Source organism: Malaclemys terrapin, chromosome 1 (assembly GCF_027887155.1).
Source record: "Malaclemys terrapin pileata isolate rMalTer1 chromosome 1, rMalTer1.hap1, whole genome shotgun sequence".
Classification (NCBI taxonomy): domain Eukaryota; kingdom Metazoa; phylum Chordata; order Testudines; family Emydidae; genus Malaclemys; species Malaclemys terrapin.
Genome location: NC_071505.1, coordinates 105,527,258 through 105,552,929, shown reverse-complemented (window position 1 = coordinate 105,552,929; position 25,672 = coordinate 105,527,258). Strand labels below are relative to the sequence as shown.

Below are 25,672 nucleotides of genomic sequence, written 5' to 3'. Positions count from 1 at the left end.
ACATCAGGGACCAGGAGTGCTGGTAGGGAAAGAGTTTTCAGTTCTGTTCCTCTTGCAGCAGCTCACGGTGTGGTTTAGCAGCTAAGATTTTTCCTATAAAGGACAATGTAAATAATTAAATATGTAATCTGAGGGACAAGACATTTACTTTGCTTGAATGTTGAAAAAAGAATCCAAAAGGCTCTAATGATTTTGTAGTGTCTAAATGGATAGACACACTCACAGATATCCGTGGATTTGCAGGGCTCTATGGGATTCTGATAAGGGCAATGGACCTTCTGAGGCCCTTCACATCTCAAATTTGATGAGGATGATTGCCTTCTAATCTTGTTTAGAATCTCCACCAACAGTTGCAGCAGGGAGGTTACTGAAGACTCAGGGCTAAGAGAGCTGAGTTCCAGGAACACTACAGAAGGGGCCCCTTGACTGCACCTCCAATATTGCTTACCCATCTGTCCCCTCCCCTCTTTCCTCCAACCACTTCCCTCAGTCACATGAGCCAACTCTGGTACATCAAACAGGAACTTAACTGAATTACAGAAAGTCTGTTAACTTGGGCAGCTGAACTGTTAACTACTCTCCTGTCAAGAGTTTCAAGACCAGCACCCCTTTCTGTACCTATGTACCCTGGTAGGTTTGCAGCAGGCAAGGAGCTGTGCCAAAGCCGTGAATAAAGCTACCAGTTCAGCTGAGTAGGGACTGCCAGTGATCCATGGGTGAATAACTAGTAGTCCACTGTTCCAAAGGTAACAAATTATTGACCTTTACAGTACCATGTACTAGAGAGTCAAATGAAGTCTTCTCTCAATTGTCATTTTTACCTCTAGAATCTTACCAAAAAGTTTCCAGCTATTAAAAAAAACATTTAAAATGTGCTTTATCTCACAAAAGACTGTTTAAATTACTTGGAATTTCCCCAATAAATTCTGCCCTAGCTCTTAACTTACACAGCTTTTGGGGCAGATTTGGGGGGGGGGAGGGGAAGAGGTGGTGAGAGGGATTGGAGGTGGATTTTAGAGTGGAAAATTCTGCTTTTAATGGAAACTTAGCCACAATCTTTTCCTGTGGATCTGCTACCAGCCACTCCATAAAAACACAGCTTCTTAAAATAACCATGCCTATCTGCAAGTCTTATGACAGTTATAGTATTTTCTGGGATGTAGTACTATGGTTTCAGCTGTCAGCATTACCTCCAATTTATTATTATTAGGAAGTCGGTCTCCTCAGCAAGTGATGCACAAAATAATTGTGCTATGGGCTTATAAAACAAACTACAAATCTAGTCTGCAGCTCCATACACTGTCAAGTTTCTTTTGTTGTCTCCCAGGGGACACGTTCTTATATAAGGAATAGGTATTACTTATTGAGTGGTTAACTGTCCAGTTTTTAAAAAAGAGAATCCTATAGAACATTAAAACTTTATTTAATTGGTTTTAACTTAAATAAACTTTCGTTCCTCCTCTCCTTCACCTACCCAGAAAAAAAAATGTTCACTAACTGATCACTTATGTCCCCATCATATTGAGTTTCAGAGTTTTAAAGTTCAACCAGGTTCCCAGATGCTTTAGGTCCATCACTGACTGAGGGAGAACTTTCACTACTAAAAAACAAACATTTAACATTAAAAACCTCTTATGTCACTGACTTTACAGACTTTTTTCAGAGCAAGATTTTAGCTTCCTCTTGGGTATTTACTCCTTTATCCTTTGTAGGAGCAATTCAGTAAGATAGCTTATCTAATCAAGATGCTCTTTTGGAAAAGTCTCTCTCTTTTTTTTTTTTTTTTAAGTGACTGAAATCGGACCAGAGTACAGAACAGTTTAAGTCAGCAATTTGCTCAATTCTATCTGGAATCAGAAACCATGTTACAACCATATCGCATTAAGCTATAGGCATAGCAAGCAGACTTCTGCCTATGTAAAAAGTGCAGTAGGCCACAGGACCAGTGCTGGCCTTAGAATTTTAGGGAGGGCCAGGAAAATGATTCTCTTGCAGCAGATGAGAGGAAAGAAATGGAGCCCCTTATTTAACTGGAAGAGAGGACAAAGCAGAGCCAGCAGTGGGCCTCTAGGTAGGTAAATGTCCAATAGAAATTTTTAATCTGGGTTAGCCATCTTTAAAACTTGGTACACTATTATTGCCCTTGCCACCTAAAGTATATGAGGTGAGCCGAGAGCTACATCATTAGCATTTAGCACAGTGAATGAGGTAAGCTTTTTTTTTTTAAAAAAGTGTTTTTTGCAGTAACTAGTATTTTAGTTATGTTGTCTTGCACATGCGTTAACCCTATTTACATTCAGCTCACTGTAATATTTTGTACATCTAACAATAGGAGCTGATAGTACTGGACAGTTGCTAGGAAAATTTCACACACAGCAGTACAACTCAATTCTGATTTACAGCTTCTGTAGATTATTCTTATCTATTTTGTCTCACCAGGGTTATACTGAGTTTTGCCAAGATATGTGATGGCTTTAAAGGAGTACACCATGTCTAATCAGGCAAAGTTTAAACTGTAGACTCTCATACATTACCCTCTAAAGAAATTGTACATCGCATAATATTTTCATTAAAAAAAATGCATGAAAGTTTTAAAGGGCTGGGTTGAAAAACAGCAAGAGGTAGGAAATTCAGAGGGAAGAATTAAGTTTCACTTACAATCCTCCATCTTCCCCCTTGTGTCCAAGTATTGAAGGCAATACCAAACAATTCTTTGTACCTGTCTTTTTGACCCCAACAAGGCAGGTGAGGGTTAAACATTCAGCCTCAAGTCAGTTTCCCTGATTTTTATCGTTAATGCCAGATGCCTCCAGAAGATGAATTAATGGACAGATGTCCATGTTATAAGTGTTCAAAAGGGACTAGATCCAAAAACTAAGTCAGCATTCACCTGATTTTAGAAGTTGGGAAAAAAAAGAAAAAGAAAAAACCCACCCACAATGACTGCTAGTGAGAGCCAACATGAAATGGACAATTTGGAGAAAGCCTATTTTAACAGAGGCCAAATAAAAATTCTAATTAAGACTGTATTGGAAGCAGTCATCTATGATATACAGGAATTTTTACATCTGTGTATGCCACAGACAAGCTCAGATACATAGCTAAATATTACAGGTAAACCCCAATTAGACGTCAGAGTTATGTCTACACATGTAGGTTGCAGTACAAATTTTACAGAAGTTTCAATTATGAGGGACAAGATAGTTTTGGATAACCCTGCATCTGACATTGGGATTTACCTGCATACACTAACTACAAACTTTGCAAGGCTCAAGGCTTCTTTTGATGTCTTCCAATGTTGCGACACTGTAGTTTGATTAACTGTGAAGTATTAAAAACCAAAACGGTCCAGAATTTCTTTGTCCCGCAATTTCAAGAGGCTGTCATTGTTTTTGCAGTTACAATCTCATCTTGATGGATCACAGCTAGAAAGCGTCTTGCTTCAATGGACCTTAACTTCTTCCATACATTTAGTAGCCTATGTGAATAAGTTGTGCCTAAATGCTTTTACTGCTTCCAAATAGAGTAATCTTTAAAACTGAGTTTTTATGCTCTGTGTAAGAGCAAACAGTTTTCCTGCATCAGTTAAATCATTCTCCTCCAGAATTTTTAAAGCTTTCGATTACTGTAGGTCACCTTGACTAAGCTTAACTTTCTTCTTTATAACTGCACTTTCATACTAGCATACATTTTGCACTCACTCTTTGAACAGTTCTTGGTGCACAGAACGTACTCTAACCAAGGTCTTCTCAGAGTCTTATATAAAAAGTAATGTACTGACACAGTAAAAATCTCAGGTTTTAAATAAAATCTTTAGTATCCACATCCTGCAGCAAGTGGTAGGAAATTAATTGGTATGGGGGCATTTATGGTTCACATGCTTCAGCACCTTTTCACATACAAGATACTTCTTGGTTATTATTCACTTGGATTCCTTATTCTGCTTTAATTACCATGATTCAGTTACAGGTATGAAAGTGATCTATATTCTTCTTGCTTCACTAAACTGTTAAGTCCTTTTACTTATATCAACTATCCACTTAGACACATTATTAAATGCAAAAATATTAAAGTTATGCAATGTTAATGTAGCACAGCTCAGAGCAAAGAAGTCATGAAGTGCATAAGTGAACATTTTAGAATTTCCTCATCTTGAATAAAAATAAAAATTTAACAAGGTTGTTAAGTTCTGATCCTCTCCCCTCCAATTTTGTATTTGACAATAGGGCTGACATTGAATGTGTGTGGAGAAAGGGGTAGGGCATATTAAGTTCTAGGAATTGAGTCAACTGGGTTTCAAAAATCAAGCAACAGAAGAGATGTTTTCAACCTGAATAGACAACATGCTGAGACAGTGGAGGGTGCAGTTAAAATGGTATCTTTCGTAGCAGCAGGATTACTAAATTTATGGAGAACTAGTCCAGAAGGCAAATCTGTCACTGTTGTTTACCAGTCCTGCTACAAGTTTACTGGTCTTCCAGCTGACGTTTATAGTATTCCGGAAGAACCATCACCCATTAGGGTTGTTATCTGGGATAGTATCAAAGGTCTTCACGTTTTATCCCTTTTGTAAAGTAGGGGTAAAAAGGGGTTCAAAAATCCTATTTTGTGATAAAATATTCAGTATTAGAAGTTACTTAGAAGAAAAAGATAGAAACACTGAGTACTGCTGCTGTTTCCTCCCAGCCTTGATGCATGAAAGTCTGTACTTGAGCAGCTGGGAGATAAATCTAACTTTCAGCTGGGACCTAACTGCCTTCAGCTCACCCAAGGAAAAGGAATCAGTTAATTACATAGGTTTACCAGACAGATTCATTTTTTGTGAAAATGTTCTCCTATGTTCAAACTGACAACTGAAAAAGAGGCGCTCTACCTCAAAAGCTAACCTTATTTCTATTTCCCCACAGAATAACAGGTTCTGAACGCCACTTGTATAGCTACCTATTGGCCACTTGTATCAAATGTTCTGTCAAAGCTATGAAGACAGGGTAGAATGGATTCCCTGCTATCGTAAACTTCCCCCCCACACACACACACAAATACTCTAAATCTATGTTTTTACTGTATTTGGAATTATGAAAGCGCTTTCTTTCTGCAACATTACTTCACTATATTTGCAGAGGCAGTTAAATACAACTCCAGCTCAGAATCCTGAAAGGTTTGATGGTAGGGACACAGGAGAATCAATATCGAAGGATCTCTTTTGCAGGAGGAACTATTACACAACCAAAATAAAAGTTGATTTTGTTATGAACGTGACAGTCTTGTTTAGCTACATACAAAAGCATAAAGCTAAGCAGTCAGTCCTCTGTGGGCTTTGATGTGAAGTCTTTTAGAAGTGTTTCAAAATAAATTTAAAGCACACAGTGTCAGATTCAGCCATCATTAAGCTGGAAACTCTGCTTTGCACACTCTAAACCCCATTATGAAGGAGTCTCTCCCATTTCACAACTCCTATAGATTCTTGATTCTCTGCTTGATCTCTATATAGCCTGTTAAATGGCCTTCCATCCTCCAGTCAATTTTTAAAATATAAATTATTTAGCTTTAAGTTAGTCACAAGCAGACTTTACTACATTAAGATCATTTCACAGTTTAAGTAACTACACTTAAAGATCATGTGTAATTCAGACCATGGAACAGACAAAGCACAGCATTATGACACTTGGACGAGGATTCTAAGCTGTTTAATACATTGAACAGGTCTGTCTTATCACAGAGAACACCGCCTCAAACATTTAACTGATCTGGTCAGAAAATTCAACTACAGCTGAGTCCCAATAAATGCAACATTTTAATCCATTGCTTCCATTGGTATTGGCTAATTGAGGGAAGTGGGAACAGTGGCAACACTAAACTATGCCTGAAGAACTAGAAAACTGGTGCTACTTTCCCTGAATTAATCAGTTGCCTTGGGCTTGTTTATTAGAATGTAAGCATTTCAAACAGACAGAAAAATCTGAGGTGGATTCTGTGTATTGGAAAGCATACCATTTAAGACATTTGGTCATAAAATATGAAGTTAAGTCATGAGCTAACGCTGGCTGATGAAAACCAGTGTCTACATTGTGTTTGGCAAAACACAGCACAGTAAGCTTTGATGAACGAGTTTCATGGTAAACTTGCTGTTTACACAAAGGTGGTACTGCAGATTTGTAACTAATCTGGAGGTACACATACAGGATTGTAACAGCATTATGGTCATATCCAGCTTTTAGGTTATCTGTCACTGTGTAAGAACTGGTTGACATTTGCCTTCAGGACTAAGCATATAGTCAGAACTCTATCATTCACCAGGTGGACAGTGATATATTTATGAAAAAGCCTGACTCAGACAACAGCGAGGGTCAATGTTTAACTTGGATAAAATGCACCTGAAGCTTTTGGCTAATTAAGGAAAATCTCACAGCCCTTCCAGAATCACAGTAATGCAGGGCTGGAAGGGACCTCAAAAAGTCATCATGATCCTGCCTCAGCTCAGGCTGGACAAGTAAACCTAGACCATCCCTGACAGGTTTTTGTCTAAACCTGTTCTTAAAAATCCCCCTTGGTAAGGCTTCCACAGCCTACTTTGTAAGTCTATTTTAGAGATCAACTACCCTTCAGTCAGAAAGTTTTCCTAATATCTAACCTAAGTCTCCCTTGCCGAAGATTAAGCGGATTACTTCTTGTCTGATCTTTAGAGGACATGGAGATCAACCAATCACAATCCTCTTTATAACAACCCTTAACATATTTGAAGACTTATCAGATCTCCCCCCCTCATTCTCCTTTTCTCAAAAGGAAACATCCCCAGTTTAATTATTTCTCATAGGTCAGGTTTCTGAAATTTTGTTATTTTTGTTGCTCTCCTCTGGACTGGACACAATACTCCAGCTAAGGTCTCACCTGTGCCAAGTAGAGTGGGACAATTACCTTCCACGTCTCACATACAACATTCCTGTCAATTTTCAGAGTAGCAGCCGTGTTAGTCTGTATCCGCAAAAAGAACAGGAGTACTTGTGGCACCTTAGAGACTAACAAGTTTATTAGAGCATAAGCTTTCGTGGACTACAGCCCACTTCTTCGGATGCATATGCTGTAGTCCACGAAAGCTTATGCTCTAATAAACTTGTTAGTCTCTAAGGTGCCACAAGTACTCCTGTTCTTATTCCTGTCAATGCACTTCAGAAGAATAGCAGCCTTTTTCACAACTGCATCATACTGACGACTCAAATTGTAAATGACTATAAGCCACCAGATTCTTTTTTGCAGTACTGTCCCCTAGCTAGTTAATCCCCATTTTGGAGTTGGGTATTTGATTTTTCCTTCCTAAGTATAGTACTTTGCACTTGTTTTTAATGAATTTCATCTTGTTGAATTCAAACTAATCCTCCAATTTGTCACATTTGTTTTGAATTCTAATCCTGTCCCCTGAGGTGCTTGCAACCCCTCCCAAATTTGTGTCTTCGGAAGATTTTAAGGATACTCTCCACTCCATCATCCAAGTCTAATGAAAATATTGAATAGTAGCAGACCCAGGACTGAACCCTGCAGAACCCCAATAGAGATGCTCTCCCAGTTTGACAGCAAACCACTGATAACTGCTCTGAGTACCATCTTTCAACCTGTTGTACACCCACCTTATAGTAATTTCATCTAGACTACATTTCCCTAACTTGTATATGAGAAATGCTATAGTACTTCACCATATCAGAACAGTTTAAAAAGGAAATTAACTTGGCAGAACTACTGTGATAAAAAACAAAGACATGTAGTCTTAATATTTATGTACTCTTTTAGAATTCATATTCCATTAGCTATGATCATACTAAATTTTTTCGTTTCCAGTAGTTACTTTACCTTTTCTTGGAAAAAAAAGCAGTTGGTAATCTAAATTAGAAGCAATATATATTCCATGCAGAATCCTTTAACACTTGTTTTTAATTAGTTTGTGAATAACCCATTAAGAGTTCTACTGCCTGGGCCAGGAAAGTCCTAACGATAATAGTTTGACCTATATACACACTCATGGAGAATTTACAATGTTAAATTGAAATTTACTTCTGAGGGCATTCTGCACCAAAAAATTTAAAATTCTGCAAGCTTTATTTGTCAATGAATAAATGTGCAGGCTCCAGCATGGCAGTGGGGAGCAGAAGCCACTGGTTGTACCAAGGTGGGAGATCACCCTGCAGCCTCCCCACCACCACGACACGGACTCATTGGTGAGACTACACCTGACCCTGACACAGCACAAGGCCTGGGCTTACCCCAGGAACACCATGGGGCCCTGCTCCTCTGTGCCAGGTGCACCAGGTGAGGGGCAGGCAGGATCCAAATGTACGGGATCCAGGTGTGGGGTGAGAGGATTCTGTGTGGGATAATCTGGGTGCAGGCAGCTCAATGGGGGAGATCTAGGTGTGGGGGGGAATCTGGATGCACAGAGGCTTGTGTGTGTGTGTGTGGGGGGGGGGGGGGGGTTTCCAGGTGTAGGGGCAATGGGACTCTACTGGGGCTTCCAGGTGAAAGTGGTTGGGCATCAGCGGAGGGGTACTTGGTGGGGTGGGGGGTCAGGGGTGTGGGGATCTGGATGTGGGGGCTCAGGGTGCTGCAGGGGCTGAGGCTTGTCAGGGTGGGGGTATGAGCGCAGACAGCTCAGTGGGGGGGTGGTCTGGGTGCAGGGGTGGGGGCCTGGAGGCCAGGGGTCTGGGTACAGAGGGGCTCTAGATGCAGGGGTTGAGATTCAGTGGGGTGGGTTTGGGTATGGAGGGCTAGGGTGGTTCTGGGTTTATAAGGTGATACTTGGCAGGGGTGTCTGGGTATGGGAGGTCCGAATGCATGGGGGTTGGGTGGATGCGGGAGCAGCTCCCTATACAGTGAGTCCTACCCCCACAGCAGAGGAGCAATGGAGGCAGGAACCAGGAGAGGATGCTGAGCTTCCTGCAGCTGGGGGAGTTTTGGGGAGTGGATCCAACATAGCCACTCTTGCAAGGGAAGAGGAAATCCCATCCTCCCATGGCTCCAGCCCAGCAGGGACTAGCAGCTGATCCTGCTCAGGGTAGGAGCCACTGAGTGCGAGGTCTCTAGCCTTGCAGTGATTTACCTCTCTGCCGGCTGCTCTGGGTGCCTGAAACAATGTATCTGCACAGCGTGGGAGTGGTGCGTAACTGTTCTTGCAGCTTTCCTATGCATCCCTGTCAGAAAGTCATTTTTCTGCAGGAAAGCAAAGAAATCTGTGGGGGACATGAATTCTGTGCACAAGCAGTGGTGCAGATTTCCCCCAAGAGAAGAAATTGTATAGCAAGATGCTGCAAATAAGCATTAAGCAAAACTGTAAACCAGGGTATGTAGTGGGATAAAGATTAAAAAAGAATATATGCTGCTGGGTGCACAGAAACACAGGAGCTTAGACTCCTGAATGGAAGGTCCGCCCAGACTGCCTGTTTGGAACTCTGGGGGTTTTGAATGTGAAGGATTGTCGGTTGGCTCCTGGAGAAGATGGATCACAGAGCAGGTGGGGAGCTGGATTGTGATCAGGAAAGAAAGCACTGCTAGGCTCTTATAAGATTAAGCTTTCCCTAGTGGAGTAAATAGTAGAAGGGTTAGTGAAAGCTATTGTGTTTAATCAAAGTAATTACAAATTTCAAATCCAGAAGTTGAAGGTGGAATTAACTGGTAGGGTTTTGAAGAAATCTGCAGGGCCCTCAAAGTAGAGTTAGGAAAAGCAGCCAAGATCCCCTGATATTTTACAGGCATGTGTCCTGAGAGGAAGCTAAAGGGTAAAAGGTTGAACAAGTGTTGAACAAGGTATGCACCAGGAAGGGGGAGATTATAATAGCACTGTATTTTGAGATTTCATTCATTAAGTTAGTATCAGGAATACACTTAAATGCATAAATTAAGATTGCTCTAATAGTTTCTGAAAGTGCATCAGTTCTGTAATAATAAAGTTACAGAAACTGTAGGATGTCAGCAAAGAGACTAAGCCTGACAGTACAACTACACTTACAAGTCATTCAACTGAGAAAGTTGTACTCCATTTTGACAGTGATCTTAAAGGTTCAGTAAAATCACTTCTCGTTATAACTAAATTCTACTGACTAAACAGATTTTCTATTTCTATTGCAACCAATACAGACTGTGGGGCTCTGGGTTCTGGATAACAATGCCCAAATAAGAGTAGGGAGATCAAAGGACATTTCAGAATTAAAAATAGTTAGAAAAGGGAAATTTTTAAAAACAGGACTTTTCCCCAGTCACCCTTCCAGCAAATATGCTGGACTCTGATAAAGCAACCAAGTGTTGCATCTACCAAAATACGGAATGCCAAATGGTAGTCTTACATAAAATGAGCAGACATAACCACTCTTTTTTTTACCTGCTCCCTTGGCCCACGTGCAGCAAGTCAGCAGCAGGAGCACCAAATGTTGGTTTCTGCATAATGAAGTGCCAGCCACTGGCCTGATGACATGAATGACTATCCTGTTCAGTTATTTTGAACTTATTTGGTCCACCTTGTTATTGATAAAGTCAGAGTACTGAACTTCATCAATGGGCAAGTTATAAGTGCTAGTACTGGGTAAACATTTAAGTCTCACCTTTGACAGAAGCAATTTCACACAAGTGACATGACCCTCATAGACTGCTGATAGGAGTGGTGTGATATGATGTTTATCTGGAGCCTGTAAAGACAGGAACCACGACAATTATTGAAGCACAAGTTCACACTTGTATTTAAAAAGGTTACACTTCAGCCTTTATGGTATGTACATTGGTTTTTACTGTAATGAAAACTTAACAAAAAAAACTAACCATTTTTCAGTGTACCCACCCTCCTGAACAAAAACAAAACAAAACAAAAGCCAGGAATTTCAAAGTTACTGTTTTAAAAAGATTTTCCTGTTGCAAACTGATAACTTTCTGGAAAGCTTTCTTGGCTCATATTTCCACAACAGCTTGGCTACGAAACACCAAGTTTGTTTTATTCGCCTTGCTGGAAAGCCCGTTTTTTTTTTTTTTTTTTTCTGGGGTGGAAGGGGAATAGTTAAAGCGATATTAATGCCATATTATACAGAATAGCTACAGGTTCAGAGCAAGATGTAACAGAACTAAAAGGAAAGCAGGAGAGAGAACACAAGTGAAAAGGAAGTGTCCACCTCTCCCCAATGCAAGGAAGCAAAGAAGAGAGACTTGTAAATTAAGTCCTTAACTGGTCAATTCCAGACAACTTTCTAAAGTTTGGGGGTTTTAAAGTGTGCAGAATTATTGAAGTGTACTGTTTACAGGTGCTAGCTGTAGTCCTCACAAACCTCTGGGTGAATTGGAGAGAAAAGTTTGCCTTAGTTGCCACTCTGTCATAACTTAAGTTTAAACAAGAATCGTCTCCCAATATAGCAATGTATAACAACTTCACAATATCTTAAACTCTCAAAAAGGCCAGATGTGACTGCTGAGTCCTGGTTTTCACTGACCAGACTTAATCTGTATTTTTAATGGAAACTAGCAAACGGAACTTGATTTCTGGACCGTGTGTAATTTACATGCTATAAAATTAATATGTAAAGGTCAGTTTAAGCTTCAAGCCTGTTTTGTTCTTAAAACCTTTCACTCAGTGATCTCTCAATTACATGAAATTGATACATTTAATTTGATACATTTGCCTCAGTCTTTCACAATGAGTCTTTCACAAAAAGCTCTTTACACATCTAACCCAATCAATTACACAAGGCACACAACATAAGTCAAAGTTTTCCTGCAATTTCCTAAACATACATTAATATCAGCTCCTTTTAATAGCAGAAATTCCAGAATCTCAAGCTGCCCACAATCTGCTGCATAGTGAAGAGGTTTCCTCCCACCTTCCAGTGTTCGGTTGACATCTTCACCCTTATAAAAAACAAAGTAAAACGTGTTAGATTTCCTTATTCATGCAATATCCTTTAAAATAGAAGCAGAAGGTCCAACATCTCTGATACACTGAACAATTCACTTGCCCCCAACCCCGCAAACATTGGGTTTTTTCTTAAGTAGTAACTTAAGAAAAAACCCAAGAGACTGGGGTCCTTGCACTTTTTCAGATGTAGACCACATTCCAGAGATTGCCTTGCAGTCTACCTCCCCTCTCGTGATTGAGCAACATCTATATGTCAAATACAGCAATTGCTTACTTAGGAAGTTAAGTATTGAGTATTTTTAGACAGACTTAATCCAATAAATGTTTGTTCTCTGAAGAAAGATGGAGATAAAATGTGAGACTGCCATCTCCCTTTGCTCCCCTCCCTCTGCACATATTTTTATGCAGCTCGATTCCCTTTTCCTCTAAACCAACTGTGCAGCCTTCTAACCCTACTGCACATGCTGCTTAGCTGCCTCATTTTCTCCTCCTCTGGGCATTCTTCTGTTGGTACAGTAACAGCCAAGAATGGCTCTTATTTCCACCTCCTTTTCCTTTCATATGGCAACTGCCATACCAGTCACCATCACTAACCAATAGAGATAGCCAGGCTAACTTGTTCTGCTTGTTTCTAGCAGCTTTTACAGGTCTCTTTACAATGAGGAGCCTGGACACCTTTAGAAGAGAGTCAGCATATGATCAGCACCAATCTAAAACCTAAATGGCAGTTTTTGAAATCTCTTCCATTTTCTGTAAACTTAAGGATGTACTGAAAACAGCCAACCAAATGAGGGTGAAGAAAAAGGGATAATTAATGCTACTCCTTTAACAGGACCAAAGTAAGTATTCACCTGTGAATTCACTAGATAAACACAATAAAAAACTAATTATTGCAATATACCAGTTGTATTTCCCTCAGCCGACGTACACCATCCAAAATAAAACCAGGTCATTGTCACCTAGCAACAACTGAAAGCTTTAGACTCTGAACACTGACAGGTACCATGTGTTAAGTGAACCAGTGTGCAAATGAATTTAGCACTTGAGGGAAAATGCTGGTTTTTACAGCCTTGCTGCATATATCCTTTAGGTGTTCACAAAAAGATACATCAAAAGCAGCAGCAATTCGAGGTTCCATCAAAATTCCCTGCCAGTCTCTACTCCCACCGTGCAAATCTCATGAAGTTCACAAAAGCATGCCCCAACTTGCTCTGCTTCCAGCAGAAGGCTGCTGGACCTCATCACCACCACCATACTGGCCTGGGAGTTCCAGAGATCAAGTTAAACATTGCTTTGTCACTAATTTGAAGCTGTATATAAATTCATGAGTTGATCAAATTTCTAACTCAAATATTAACTAAAACTTTGGTTCTGTACATTAACTCACTCATGGGGAGTCCAGCAAACAAAATTCTCATTCTTGGGCAGTTTTGGTTACAGAGTGGCAAACAAAAGTGTTCTCTGAAAAACTATTTTTAGAGAGTTATTTCTGAACCCTTTGCCAAATTTGCTTGGAATTTGGTAAAATAAGTTCTACTTCTGTCCCAGTTCTCTCGTTTTAAGGCCAACAGAATTTGTAGATTTTAAAAGAAGGTCAAAATTGGGCTTGTAATGGAACCAGTTGCAACCTTACCTATGGACACCTGATGCGGTGCCATAATTATAGCTGGAGTATTCTGGACACATCTTCAGGCACTCTAAACTGATTGTTTATGGATAAAGTAAGAGTGCACTTTATACTCAATAAAAGTACAAGACAAGGATATTTTCTCCTCTCTTATCTTTCCCTTGGAAAGTTTAGGCAACTACCTTCATGAATAATCATTACCCTGGATATGTCAATGGCTCAGTAAGTTCCATAGTTAATACAAATTAGCCAGACTGCTGCCAGTTTTGGCTAGCTCAGCATAAATATTCATTGTCAAAGATATGCAAATAACTAGGATCCTCCAAAACAGAGAAAGTTAAGCTCTGTCCATTCACCTCTCTCTCTCCCATTCCATTATAAAACAATGTAGTGAATGCCTTTGTATTTTTGGCAGTAACTTTGTATTTGGAGTAACTTTGGAAGAGGCTAATTTGGGATAAGACACTTTTTCAGCAATGACAACTTTTACACATGTAGTTGATCAGGAACAAATAATCCGATATAACTCCACTTTGTAGGCGAACGCTAGATTAGAGCTGATATTACCCACATAAATTTAACTATCAATGGTAGCACAAGTTGTACATTGTTGTACCACACCCTCAATTTGTAATAACCTGCCACATATTGACTTGTCTCTACCTTAACATTTATTGATTATACACAAGTATAACCAACTCAAATGCACTAAACAATTTTGTTGATGCACAAAGAATAGCAATAAAACCACTCACCAATGTCAACATATTACTCACCTTAATCAGATCTGCTCCTTTTATATATTCATAGACTTTTCAGAGAAATTGGTAAACCCACTGGAAAAAGTTAAAATTGTTCTTCTGGTACAAGAATTAGGAGAACTTCATAAGCAACTTGTCAATTAAAATCTTGGTAACCTTTTAAAATATTAATATTGAACATTTTATAGTTGAAGTCCTCTGTCCTTCATTGCGCCCCTCCCTTCCCCAACAAGACTCCTGAAACCCTCAGTTCAAAACTTAACCACAAATCAAGTTCTTTCAACAATCATTCCAATTTTTCAAAATTAACAGGTCTCATTTTAGAGTTCTCCATTCTTTGAGAACAACTGTCAGCAGGTTTCTGGAATGTGGCAATTCATTATCAAAGTATATTTCAGATTGTTTATTCGTTGACAAAAATGTGGCCAACAGTATGCTTTTTAAAACTGTTTAGTAATACATCCCTGAGGGGGGAAATAAGTCAGGTTAGGTTTAGATTTCAGCTTTGGACAAGGTTCTGAACTATACTAGGCAGTTCAGGAATTTATCAATTCCAGCCCCCATTATTTCATCTGTTAGAACTGAAAGGCTCCCAGGACAGGCTTGTAGTATCTGCGCCTGAATAATTTTCTGATTAAGTCCAACCATTTAATTTAATTCTTCAATTCTTCTGCAGCTCAAATTGTAGAAGTGAATTAGACTTTATTGTCTTTGTCCCTACAATTCACTATGACATCAGCCCATTAAGAAGGCACAATGAGTAAGTTTAATGATAAATTATAAATTCCAAGTCACACAATTAAGTGATAATTTAAAAGCTCATTATTTTCCTGCTAGCCTATTAAACCACACTAGACTAGTATCTTTCCATTTTGGCTCAGTACCCTTTAAAATGTCACCAAGGTGCAACTAAAAGACTGTTTATTTATTTGGAAGCTGTGATCTTGAATAAAACTGTAAAGAAATGTTTTAACACCAACATCCAACCCCTCCTGAAGTAATTAAAGGATTTTTTTTGGATTCTGGGTTGCCTGTTCAAATCCTAAAAAGCAGTGTAAGTTCACTTTCACATACCACCTCTTCCATTTCTCACTAATACCATCAGATGCGACAAGATACCTGTGACAGGAAGGGCATAATTTAGATTACTGGATAGACTAGTCACTTCAAGGAAAGTAATGACTTCACTGATTTACACTCAGAGTAAGAACAGTTTTTTTTCTTAATTTAAATGACTTCCCTACAGAAAGGAATTTGAGAGGAAATAAATTGGGTAATAAATTCCAAATTTATGTTTCCCAAAAATTCCCAATCAAGATTAGAGAATGTATTTTAAATCTTCTCCACAGATCTTTGTTTAATCGGTTAGATATTCCCTGAAATAAAATTTCAAGGAAAGCTTTCAGTGCTAGGCACTGCAGTTGAACTGTATTTCCAACTCTTTTTCCACTCTCAACTGATTATATCAAGGCGGCCAAGGGGCAGTAATATTGGTAAATATTGGATTAACTTTGGACATCTGATTTTAAAATTGGCACCTAAAACCTTTGAGATCTCTAATGTAAAAGCTAAGTAAGAAACCCCGAGTATTTCAAACCTTTGATTAGGGTGCACTTGTCCAACAGGAACTATAAGAAATAAATTAAAGCTACAGGTTATATCAAAATGTTTTTCCTCTGCCATTTCTCTGAACTCCCAGTTATACATTAGTTGGTTTTATGCAATATATTATGGTGTGTGTGTCTGTGTATATACACACACACACACCCCTTATGATCGTTTCTATTATCACTGCAAAGAACTACAATCCATATATTCCCCCTTGACCGAGCATGAGAGAAACAAAGACATTTATTGATGGCAAATTTAGACTTGGAGTGGAGTAGCAGCAACTGTGGAATTTTGTAGGTTGAAAATGTGGTGCAGCCAGTCTGCAGTGTACAGCAGGTGCAGGAATGGTGAAGCGTGGGTGACAGTAGAGGGTATCCGGTGTCTTAGCTTTGTTTTACTGTTGGATATTGGTAGGCTCCCCACCCCATACCAAGGGGGTTACAGATGCCAGCTACAAAAGAATATATCTATTTTGCCTAAAAATGAGAACTGTCACCTACACAGCATTCATAAATGTGAATTAAAAAAAAATCATATCCTGTTGTGGAACTTGGCACCTCTTGTCCGTTCTCTTGGATGTGGGTGTCAGAATAGGGAGTTTGCTAAAGAATTTTCATGGACTAAGTGGCCTCTTTAATAGGCAGAACCACTCTAGTATGTCCCGCAGAATGCAAAATATCCACTAATATGTGTGGATTATCCTGGACCAGTTCAATCTGAATACGTATGGAGGTGGCTACCTTTTCATAAATTCCTGGTACATTTTGTAACATCCAGTACTGGGGAGGATGGTTCCAAGACAGTGGCCTCATCTGGTGTAGAGTAAGTGTTGAGAGGAAGTACTATAAAGTCCATCTGCTCTGTTTTCTGCTGAACATCTGTAACAGGAGGGTCAGATTCTGGAGGGATAAGATGCCTCCGTTACTGGTGTCGGTACAAGGAACAGCACTCTGGTGGGGATTTAGAATAGAATGATGTCTAGGAAAAGATGACCTTGAGTCATGGGAACAAATCCACACCCCTAAGCACCACTGCCAAGCTGACCTAAACTTGCAGTTTAAGTGCAGCAAGGTCAATGGAATATTTCCATCAACCTAGCTACCATCACTCAGGGACACAGACGTACTACAGTTACAGAAAAACCCTTCTATCACAGTAGTGTGTATCTATACCAGTGGCCCCCAAATCATGGTGCATGCCCCCCTAAAACCTTCAGTGAATGTGCAGTGGGGCCTGGGCCAGCCACCATGAGGGATGGAGAGGGAGCACCATGCTTCCAGCCCTACTCCGCCCCCAGACCACCTCTGCCCCCAGCCTTGCTCCTCCCCCAACCCCATTCAGCCCCCAGTCCTGCTCTGCCTCCAGGACCAGGCCAGCACCCTTGGGGGTGGGGTGGGGTGGGGGGAGACGGAGGGGAAAGCACCATGCTTCCGGCCCCACAACAGATCAGCTCCTCCCCGACCCTGTTAAGGCCCTGGTCCTGCTCTTCCTCAGTAGTGGAGCTGAGGGTAGCTTTGACTATGCAGTAATGGAGGGGGGCATGGACAGATTTTGTTAATGGTATGGGGGGAGCGGTGCAACTGGAAAAGTTTGCGTACCACTGATCTATGCTATCGTACGACACCAGCACAGCTATGATGCTATAGTTCTACTGCTGTAGCACCTGTAGTTGTAGACATGGCTTAAGTCTGCATTTTTAAAATATCCATTGTTTGTGTTGCTGCTCGGTGGTTCCACAAGCTACAACAGGGTGAAAACTGGCTGGTCTAGTCAGTTTTCACTGATCTCTGATTCTTGTGTCTTGGGGGTGGGGTGGAGCAAGGCAAGGAAGGAAGCAATGACACTGACAAGATGAGCTCAGTTTCAAGTTGGAGTAGAAAGAAAGAACTACAAGTAATACAGGAGGTTGGTCCCCGCCGCCCTCGCTTACTTCCTCTTCTACCCAGGTGCTCCTTCCCTCCTCCACCTATGGCTTGAGAAATACTTTTAATCCTGAGTGCATTCTGTGCCAAAAAAATTCTGCAATTTTTATTTGTCAATAAATAAATGCGGAGGCTCCAGCATGGCAGTGGAGAGCTCAGGCCACTGACTGCATGGAGGTGGAAGATCACCCTGGACATGGACTTAGCAGTGAGGCTGCACCTGACCCTGACACAAAGGCCAGGGCTTGCCCCACAAACACCCTGGTGCCCTGCCCCTCTGCGCCATGCGTACCAGGTGTGGGGCAGGTAGGCTCAACCAGGCAGGATCCAAGTGTGAAAGGGCTCAGAGTGGGGGATCCAGGTGTGGGGTGAGAGGATTTTGTGTGGGACAAGCTGGGTGCAGGCAGTTCAGTGCAGAGGGCGGGGGGGGGGGGGTAGTTGCGGGGGGGGAGAGGGAGATCTGGATGCAGAGGCTTGTTGTGGGCAGGTTCCAGGTGCAGAGAACTTCCAGGTTTAAGTGGTTGGGGATGTCTGGGTTCTTGTGGAGTGGGGCTTGGTGGGGGTCTGGGTGCAGCTAGTTGGGGGGTCAGTGGCGTCGGGGGCTCAGGGTGGTGGGGCTCTTCAGGACGGGAGTTTGAGTGCAGGGAGCTCGGTGGGGGGTGATCTGGGTGCAGGGGTGGGGGGTCCGGAGGCAGGGGGTCTGGGTGCAGGGGGTTGAGGTTCAGTGGGATGGGGTTAGGGTATGAAGAGCTAGGGGGGTTCTGGGTGTACGGGGTGAGGCTTGGCGGGGGTGTCTGGGTATGGGAAATCTGGATGCACCAGGGTTGGGCAGATGGTGGAGCAGCTACCCATACAGTGACCCCTACCCCTGCAGTAAAGAGCAATTGGGGCAGGAAGCAGGTGAGGATGGTGAGCTTCCTGCAGCTGGGGGAGGTTTCTGGGGGTGAGTGACACAGCCCCAGCCACTCCTTGCAGGGGAAGAAGTCGTCCAGCGTTCTCCCACCTCCAGCCTAAAGCCGGGACTAGCAGCTGATCCTGGCGCAGGGTAGGAGCTACTGCCCGGGGTGTCCCCAGCCCCACGGTGATTTATCTCTCCGCCAGCTGCTCCAGGTGCTGGAAACGATGTACCTGCACTACTTGGGAGGGGTGTGTGACCGCTCTTGCAGTTTCCCCTTTCTTCCCTGTCAGAAAGTCATTTTTCTGCAGGAAGCAAAGAAATCTGCGTGGGACATGAATTCCCCCAGGAGTAATACTTTATACAGACTCTCTAATTTCTATTCCTCCCTCCTACAGAAGTGAAAGTCGTAACAGCCTCTACCACAAGGAACAGAGTTCTGGAGGGCAGGCTCAAGAGATTAGCTGAGCAGGGAGACAAGGGGTGAGAGGAGACCGTTCAGATATGGAGAGTCAATAAATGTATTTTTGGCAATGGGAAGGTGAATGCAGACAAGTGTTTATTGGGGTAGATTCAGAGCCTGTTTTCTCCAATTAGTTTCACTAGGCAGTGCAGTTGAGGTGACTGAGGACAGGGCTGGTAGCCAGGAATTCCTAGAGTGCATCCACACAGGAAGATTGCATACCTATTTGCAAACAACATCCCAGATCTTCACATAGTGTAGCAACAGTATATGTGCTAGTACTCAGGTCTAAGGCATTTTATTATGTCAGAAGCAGGTAAGACCCACGTCTAGCCTTGCACTTATGCCTTGGCTGGAAAACAGGCATAGTATTTTCTTGTTTAATACAAGGCCTTGAATTCCCAGGAAAATCGACAAGTTAAAATACTTGCCCTATCTCTGTGAACCTTGCCTGCCTTCCAAGAGCATTGCCTAATAAATGAAAATTCAACTTTACAATGCTTTTATATATATATATATATATATATATATATTCCTTTGAAAGTGCTATACAAGCACTATTACCTTTTGTTGTCATAAGCCAACAGAGGTGTAAGGTTTAGTATAGAGGTCTACTTTGGTGGTTGTAATGTCAATGGCAAACAAATATCCAATTTGCCCAACTCTATTCAAATGCAATCTGAAATCCTTTGTCTCAATCTAAAGAATATGATTCCAGAAACAAACTGCTAAACAAACTGAACCACTGAGCCATCTGTGTTTTGGCTGTTGTATCAGCATTTTTAGACAAAAAAAACCCTGCAAAGCATTTGAGTATTTCTATAGAACAAGGATGAACTCTATATTTTCTAGTGAGAGCTTCTAGAAGCTTGTCCCTCTCTCCTGACTCCAGAAAACTAAGTAGAAATTTTACACACACAATTCAAAAATGAAAATAATGCCCATACACTTTAAGCATTGGTATTGAGTTCAAATGGTAGAAACTCACCTGGTTAGAATATTTAGTGAAATATTTCCAAGGGAATAAATCTTAAATATACACCTAACAACTGACTGAGTGATACTAATTCACAACATTTTACTGATAAATAAAGAGCCACAATGGACATAGGCCCTGAGCGCCATAGCTATACTGGCCTAAGCCCTGGCATAGACACAGCTAGGTCGATGGAAGAATGCTTCCATTGACCTAGCTGTCATCACTCAGAGAAATGGTGTTACTGCCGCAACCAAAAAAAAAAAAAACCTTTCAATTGCTGTAGGCTACATCTACATTATGGGGTTATGTCAGTATAGCTACAGTATGATGCACCACCTTTAGATCACCAGGTGGTACAAAGATTTGGTAAGTGTCGGATATCAAATTAGTAGAGGATAATTTGGTTTTTGCATGTTACTATGCAAGTGATTGGCACCCATCTTAAACTACAGTGAAAACTACTCAGTTTGCAAGAGATTATGTGTGACCAATACATGGGTAAGGGTTTAAATTGAAACACTACAGACATGTATTTTACCCCTTACCCACAATTGAGTCCCCACTCAAGTTCATTCCTGCATATCATATTTTTCCCTGCAGTGCAGTTATAGACTGAAATGCTAAACTTCGCCAATTTTACATTTTTCACTCCTCCTAGGAAACAATATGCAACAAGAAAATAATGTGATTTGGAGGAAAAATGAGATCTGACAAAAGTAAAACATCCTTGTACTTCTCCTGTATATGGTGCTTCCTCTGTGGCACAACAGGAACAGGGTGACTGGCTTATCATAGATTTCATTCTGGCATTTCTAGGGAAGTGTTATGTACAGGAACAGAAAAAGAAGCAAGCCAAAAGAGGTGGCCTAGTGATAACTGTTAAGTCCAAGCATGGTCTCTCATTCCCTGAGCCATACTGAAGCAAAGCATCAATAGACTGAGGAATGAAATACTGGCAGAAATAAATAAGAGGGAGAGAAAGGCACAAAATTCAAGAGGTAAAGGAGAAAGAAAAAAGGAATGAGTTAATACTGTTGGGAAAGACTATTCAAGAAGTCTGATGACCAATGAAATAGTTTGTTGAACTGGTAGTTGAAGTCTCAAAACAGCCCACCCCCAGCAACTGTACAGTGTAGGACAAGAATGACAGTCAGTTACCCCATTTCTTAGTTTGATTCCCTGTTCCATTTGACAGAAGATCACCTGGAACTTAAATGTCTGGGTAAGACATGGGAATCCATGGACCAGTGGCCTAGCTTCTCTCAAGCTACTTAAAGACACAGCTTGAACTCAAGGATTCCCATTTAATCCTTTGTCCAATAAACCTTGTATCAGACACTCTGCGTTAGAGAGGAGATTAGTTCTACTAAACTCTCAAAGTATCACCCTTTGGGTGAAACAGGAAGAGCAACAGAAAGCAGAATAGAAACTAGCTAAAATAATTCTGAGTATCAGAAGTAGAGCAACAAATAAGATTCTAAAGTTCAGTTAGTAGATGTGGCTACATGTAAACTTTCTGTAAGCCATGTATTTTTTTCTGAATCTAACAGTATCATGACTAAACATTGAGGGATGGGGAAGAAAACCTTCACACCTGACAGAACATCAACTGAGCATACTGCAGTTCCCAATCTCTTTGACAACCCTGAACTACCCATCTGGTAATTCTATATTCTAGTGATGTGGCTGTCCAAAGTTAACTCAGAATTTGACCAAAAACCAAGCACTGTTGCTGCTTTGAACTGTTTATCCCTCCGGGGACATACTAAGTAGAAAATGATATTTCAGTCCACCTGGGTGCCAGATGACAACTTAGTAAAATCCTCCAAGCCCAGAGGGCAACAGACATATTTGAGGCAGGAAACAGTTGAGGTCTGAGCAAGCTAGCTCCAATATCAGTGTTATTGATCTGCTCCGAGCCTACTGATATGGAAAAGTAGCCTTCTTGTCTACTGAAAGTTAACCCCTGTCATTTTCACAAAATGTATGGGAAACTACATCAGATAGTGCTGTGGCAAACAAATGTCTGGTTACAAAGAGAATTAGGAAATGCATGCTTTTTAATTGTCCAAACACATATCACTATGGCCACAGACAAAGCTAAGGATTTCACTTTCCAGTATCATCAATGATATCTTTGGACTTTGTTTCTTCTTTAAAAAAACCTATTAAGTGTCTATTTAAAAGTAACATCAGACTTCTTGGGAGAAAAAAAAAAAAAAGAGTACTGTATGGGAAACATGTAAATATAAATTACTACATCAATAGCAAATTTCTAAACATGATTTAGTAAATTAACAAATCTGAGCAATTTGAAAAAACACAGTATCTTAATATTCTGGAATATAATCCCTTACAAAAGCTTCTCTGCTCTTCACTTCTCCATTCTCTGGGAATTTACCCCTGGAGTGATAGTATGTTCAATTTATGACTTTTCCTTGCTATCCAAAATGTACCCAAGTCAAGACTTACTCACGCTTTAAAATATTCCACTGCTATCTCAAATCCAAACACCAGGTAAAAGAGTTAAAGAACAGTGTGATCCAAAAGTAAATTATACCGTTTTTAGTTATTTTGCATAATGTTGTCCTCCACATTCGTCAAAAGATTATTTTGGGATTTTTTTGTTTTTGTTTTTAAATCTCATGCGAGTATTCCCTAGTGTCACCAATGACAAAGGGATTATTCACAGTATTGAATTATCACTATTCCTCAGCGAGATTAACAGTCACAGATGTGGAATTAAATTTCAGTGTGACTACATGCATGGACTCATATGAAGACAGAATGAAATGAAAAAGCTATTCACAAAAACAAAATTCCGGGGTCTACACAATCAACGTTGAACCCCATTCCAGTTTAGGAAACAAACAAGGTGGGAAGTACACACAGTAATATCCAAACAATACTAGTTTTTATCCAAAGTAGACATTCGATGTAAACAATTAGAGAATTCAGTTTTACAGCAATGACTCAAGCGTGTTTAAGTAGTTTAGAAAGTTTCTCTCATCACATCTTAATATTAATATATAGATAGAAAATCCACAAGAAGCTACTTGAGCTTCATCAGAGTTCGGTACTGAAAACAGGTGCCCAGGTGTGAATATCAGAAAGGGTTTGACTATGGACTTTACTACCATTCACAAAAACTGAAAGAGTACAATTTTCAGCTAGGAACTCATATGGAAAACTTTTTTAAAAAGGTCATTTCCTTGTTTAATATATTTGTTGTATGTATAATATCATTTTTCCAATAAAATCTTGCAATAAGAATTTGCTATCTGCATCACATGACTATAAGTGAAATGGAGTTAATGGTTTATTACAACCCCCATTCAAGGCTCTAAAAGATCCTCTAGCCAAGGAGGGGTGAATGTTTTACAAGAAGGGCTAGCTATATAGTAAAGCAATATGCTTCCAAATATCCCAATTTTGGTCAGGTATGAAGGATCCTACAAGGCTTTCAAGGTAGAAGCACATAAGCAGGAACCGTGAACAAGGTGAATTTAAAAAAAATAAAAAAGATTAGTAAAAATTGTTTTTTAAATGCAACTACACCTCTACCCAGATATAACGCTGTCCTCAGGAGCCAAAAAAATCTTACCAAGTTATAGGTGAAACCACGTTGTATAGAACTTACTTTGATCTACCGGAGTGCACAGCCCTGCCCCCCCCCCCCCCCGGAGCACTGGTTTTCTGCGTTATATCTGCGTTCGTGTTATATCGGGTCGCGTTATATTGGGGTAGAGGTGTACGTTTTTCTTTTACTATAAGGAGATATACCTATCTCATAGAACTGGAAGGGACCCCAAAAGGTCATTGAGTTCAGCCCCCCCACCTTCACTAGCAGGACCAAGTACTGATTTTGCCCCAGATCCTTAAGTGGCCCCCTCAAGGACTGAACTCACAACCCTGGATTTAGCAGGCCAGTGCTCAAACCACTGAGCTATCCCTCCCCCCTTTTTAAAAATAACCCTATTCAAAATTATGACAATCTATATTAAGACCTAATCTATTGAAATAATTTAAATAAAAAAAAATATTAAACAGTACATGCTTGCTGCCAAAGTTTTAAAGAAAGTCAAATCACCGAACTGGTATAAGTCACTGGCTAAGCACCTAGAACAAGAGTTTGTTGAAGACTATACCATCTTTTGACTGCAATTGTTTCTTCTTCAGGAGCAAAGAGAACATTCATCATTTCAGTTTATTCAGGTAGTTCAGTTCATGTTTTATGGAAATACACTTATGAGAGTAAATATGATGCAACTGGAATATGCCTTATGCAAAAGGTCTCTTGTAAGGTATCATTACAAAGCTTATAATCTACTGAGTGTGTTCATCCTATTTGTATGTATGTATCATTCTTGTATCTGAAGCTAGAAATATAAAGTATAACTCTGAGGTTCTATTGTAATTATGCAAAGTGTGAGCCATTGATGATGGTTTAGAATCTTGATGGCTCCCATTGACTAGGACAATTGGTTGTAAATGGCTCTGTTTACTTGCAAGCCTTCCTGTGTTCCTGTAAGCCAGCCCAGGAAGAATGGTGGAATCGATCTTAAACCTGGTGCTTTTCCATTTAGAAGGAGGGGTGGATTTCCCCGAGAGAAAAGATTCCCGCCTTGTGCCAAAGCTATAAAAAGGGGGTGAAAGAGAACAAAGAGGGTTCCCGGTCATGAGAAAGCCCCTACTTTTCACCCAAGATTCCTGTTGGAACCAACAACGACTGTACTGGGGAAAGGATTGGGCCCACACTAGGAAGGAGTCTAATCTGTGAAAGAAGCTTATTGGAACATTTCTGAGGGTGAGATTTACCTGTATTCAGTCTCTTCATGTATTAGGCTTCAACTTGCATTGTTTTATTTGATTTTGCTTGGTAACTTACTTTGTTCTGTCTGTTATTACTTGAAACCGCTTAAATCCTACTTTTTATACTTAATAAAATCACTTTTGTTTATTAATTAACCCAGAGTAAGTGATTAATACCTGTGGGAGCAAACAGCTGTGCATCTCTCTCTATCAGTTATAGAGGGCGGACAATTTATGAGTTTACCCTGTATAAGCTTTATACAAAGTAAAACGGATTTATTTGGTGTTTGGATCCCATTGGGAACTGGGTGCTGGAGGCAGGTAACCTGCTGAACAGTTTTTGGTTAAAATCTACAGCTTTGGGTGCGTGGACCAGGCCTGGGTCTGTGCTGTAGCAGGCTAGCATGTCAACACAGCAGGGTTCTGGAGTCCCAAACTGGCAGGGAAAATGGGCTCAGAGTTAATTCCAGCACATCAGTTGACAGTCCCAAGGGGGTCTCTGTGACCAAACCCATCACAACTAGTTTATTCAAGGTTAAGGAACTGACTGGAAGTTGAAAAAGAAGGAAAGCTTGTTTTTCTCCTCAATCCAAATATATATAAAACTTAGTATGAATTGAGATATACTAGTTCTAAAATCTTGAAAGAAATGATAACCAGAAACAATCAGTTCAATTCACTAACTACAGATAATACTTCCTTTGTTTAATAAACCAGTTTTAAATGC

The 25,672-nt window shown here is 40.5% G+C and overlaps 1 protein-coding gene across 1 annotated transcript in view; it reads right to left on the bottom strand.

The window, feature by feature from the left end:
- Window positions 1-25,672, bottom strand: part of MTPN (myotrophin) — a 55,634-nt gene that overhangs the window by 19,218 nt on the left and 10,744 nt on the right. Inside the window, exons 2-3 of the mRNA XM_054034208.1 lie at window positions 11,755-11,868; window positions 10,581-10,664 (exon numbers count right to left, since the gene is read on the bottom strand). Coding sequence (XP_053890183.1) covers window positions 10,581-10,664; window positions 11,755-11,868 — 198 coding nt within the window. The remainder of the gene's footprint in view (window positions 1-10,580; window positions 10,665-11,754; window positions 11,869-25,672) is intronic.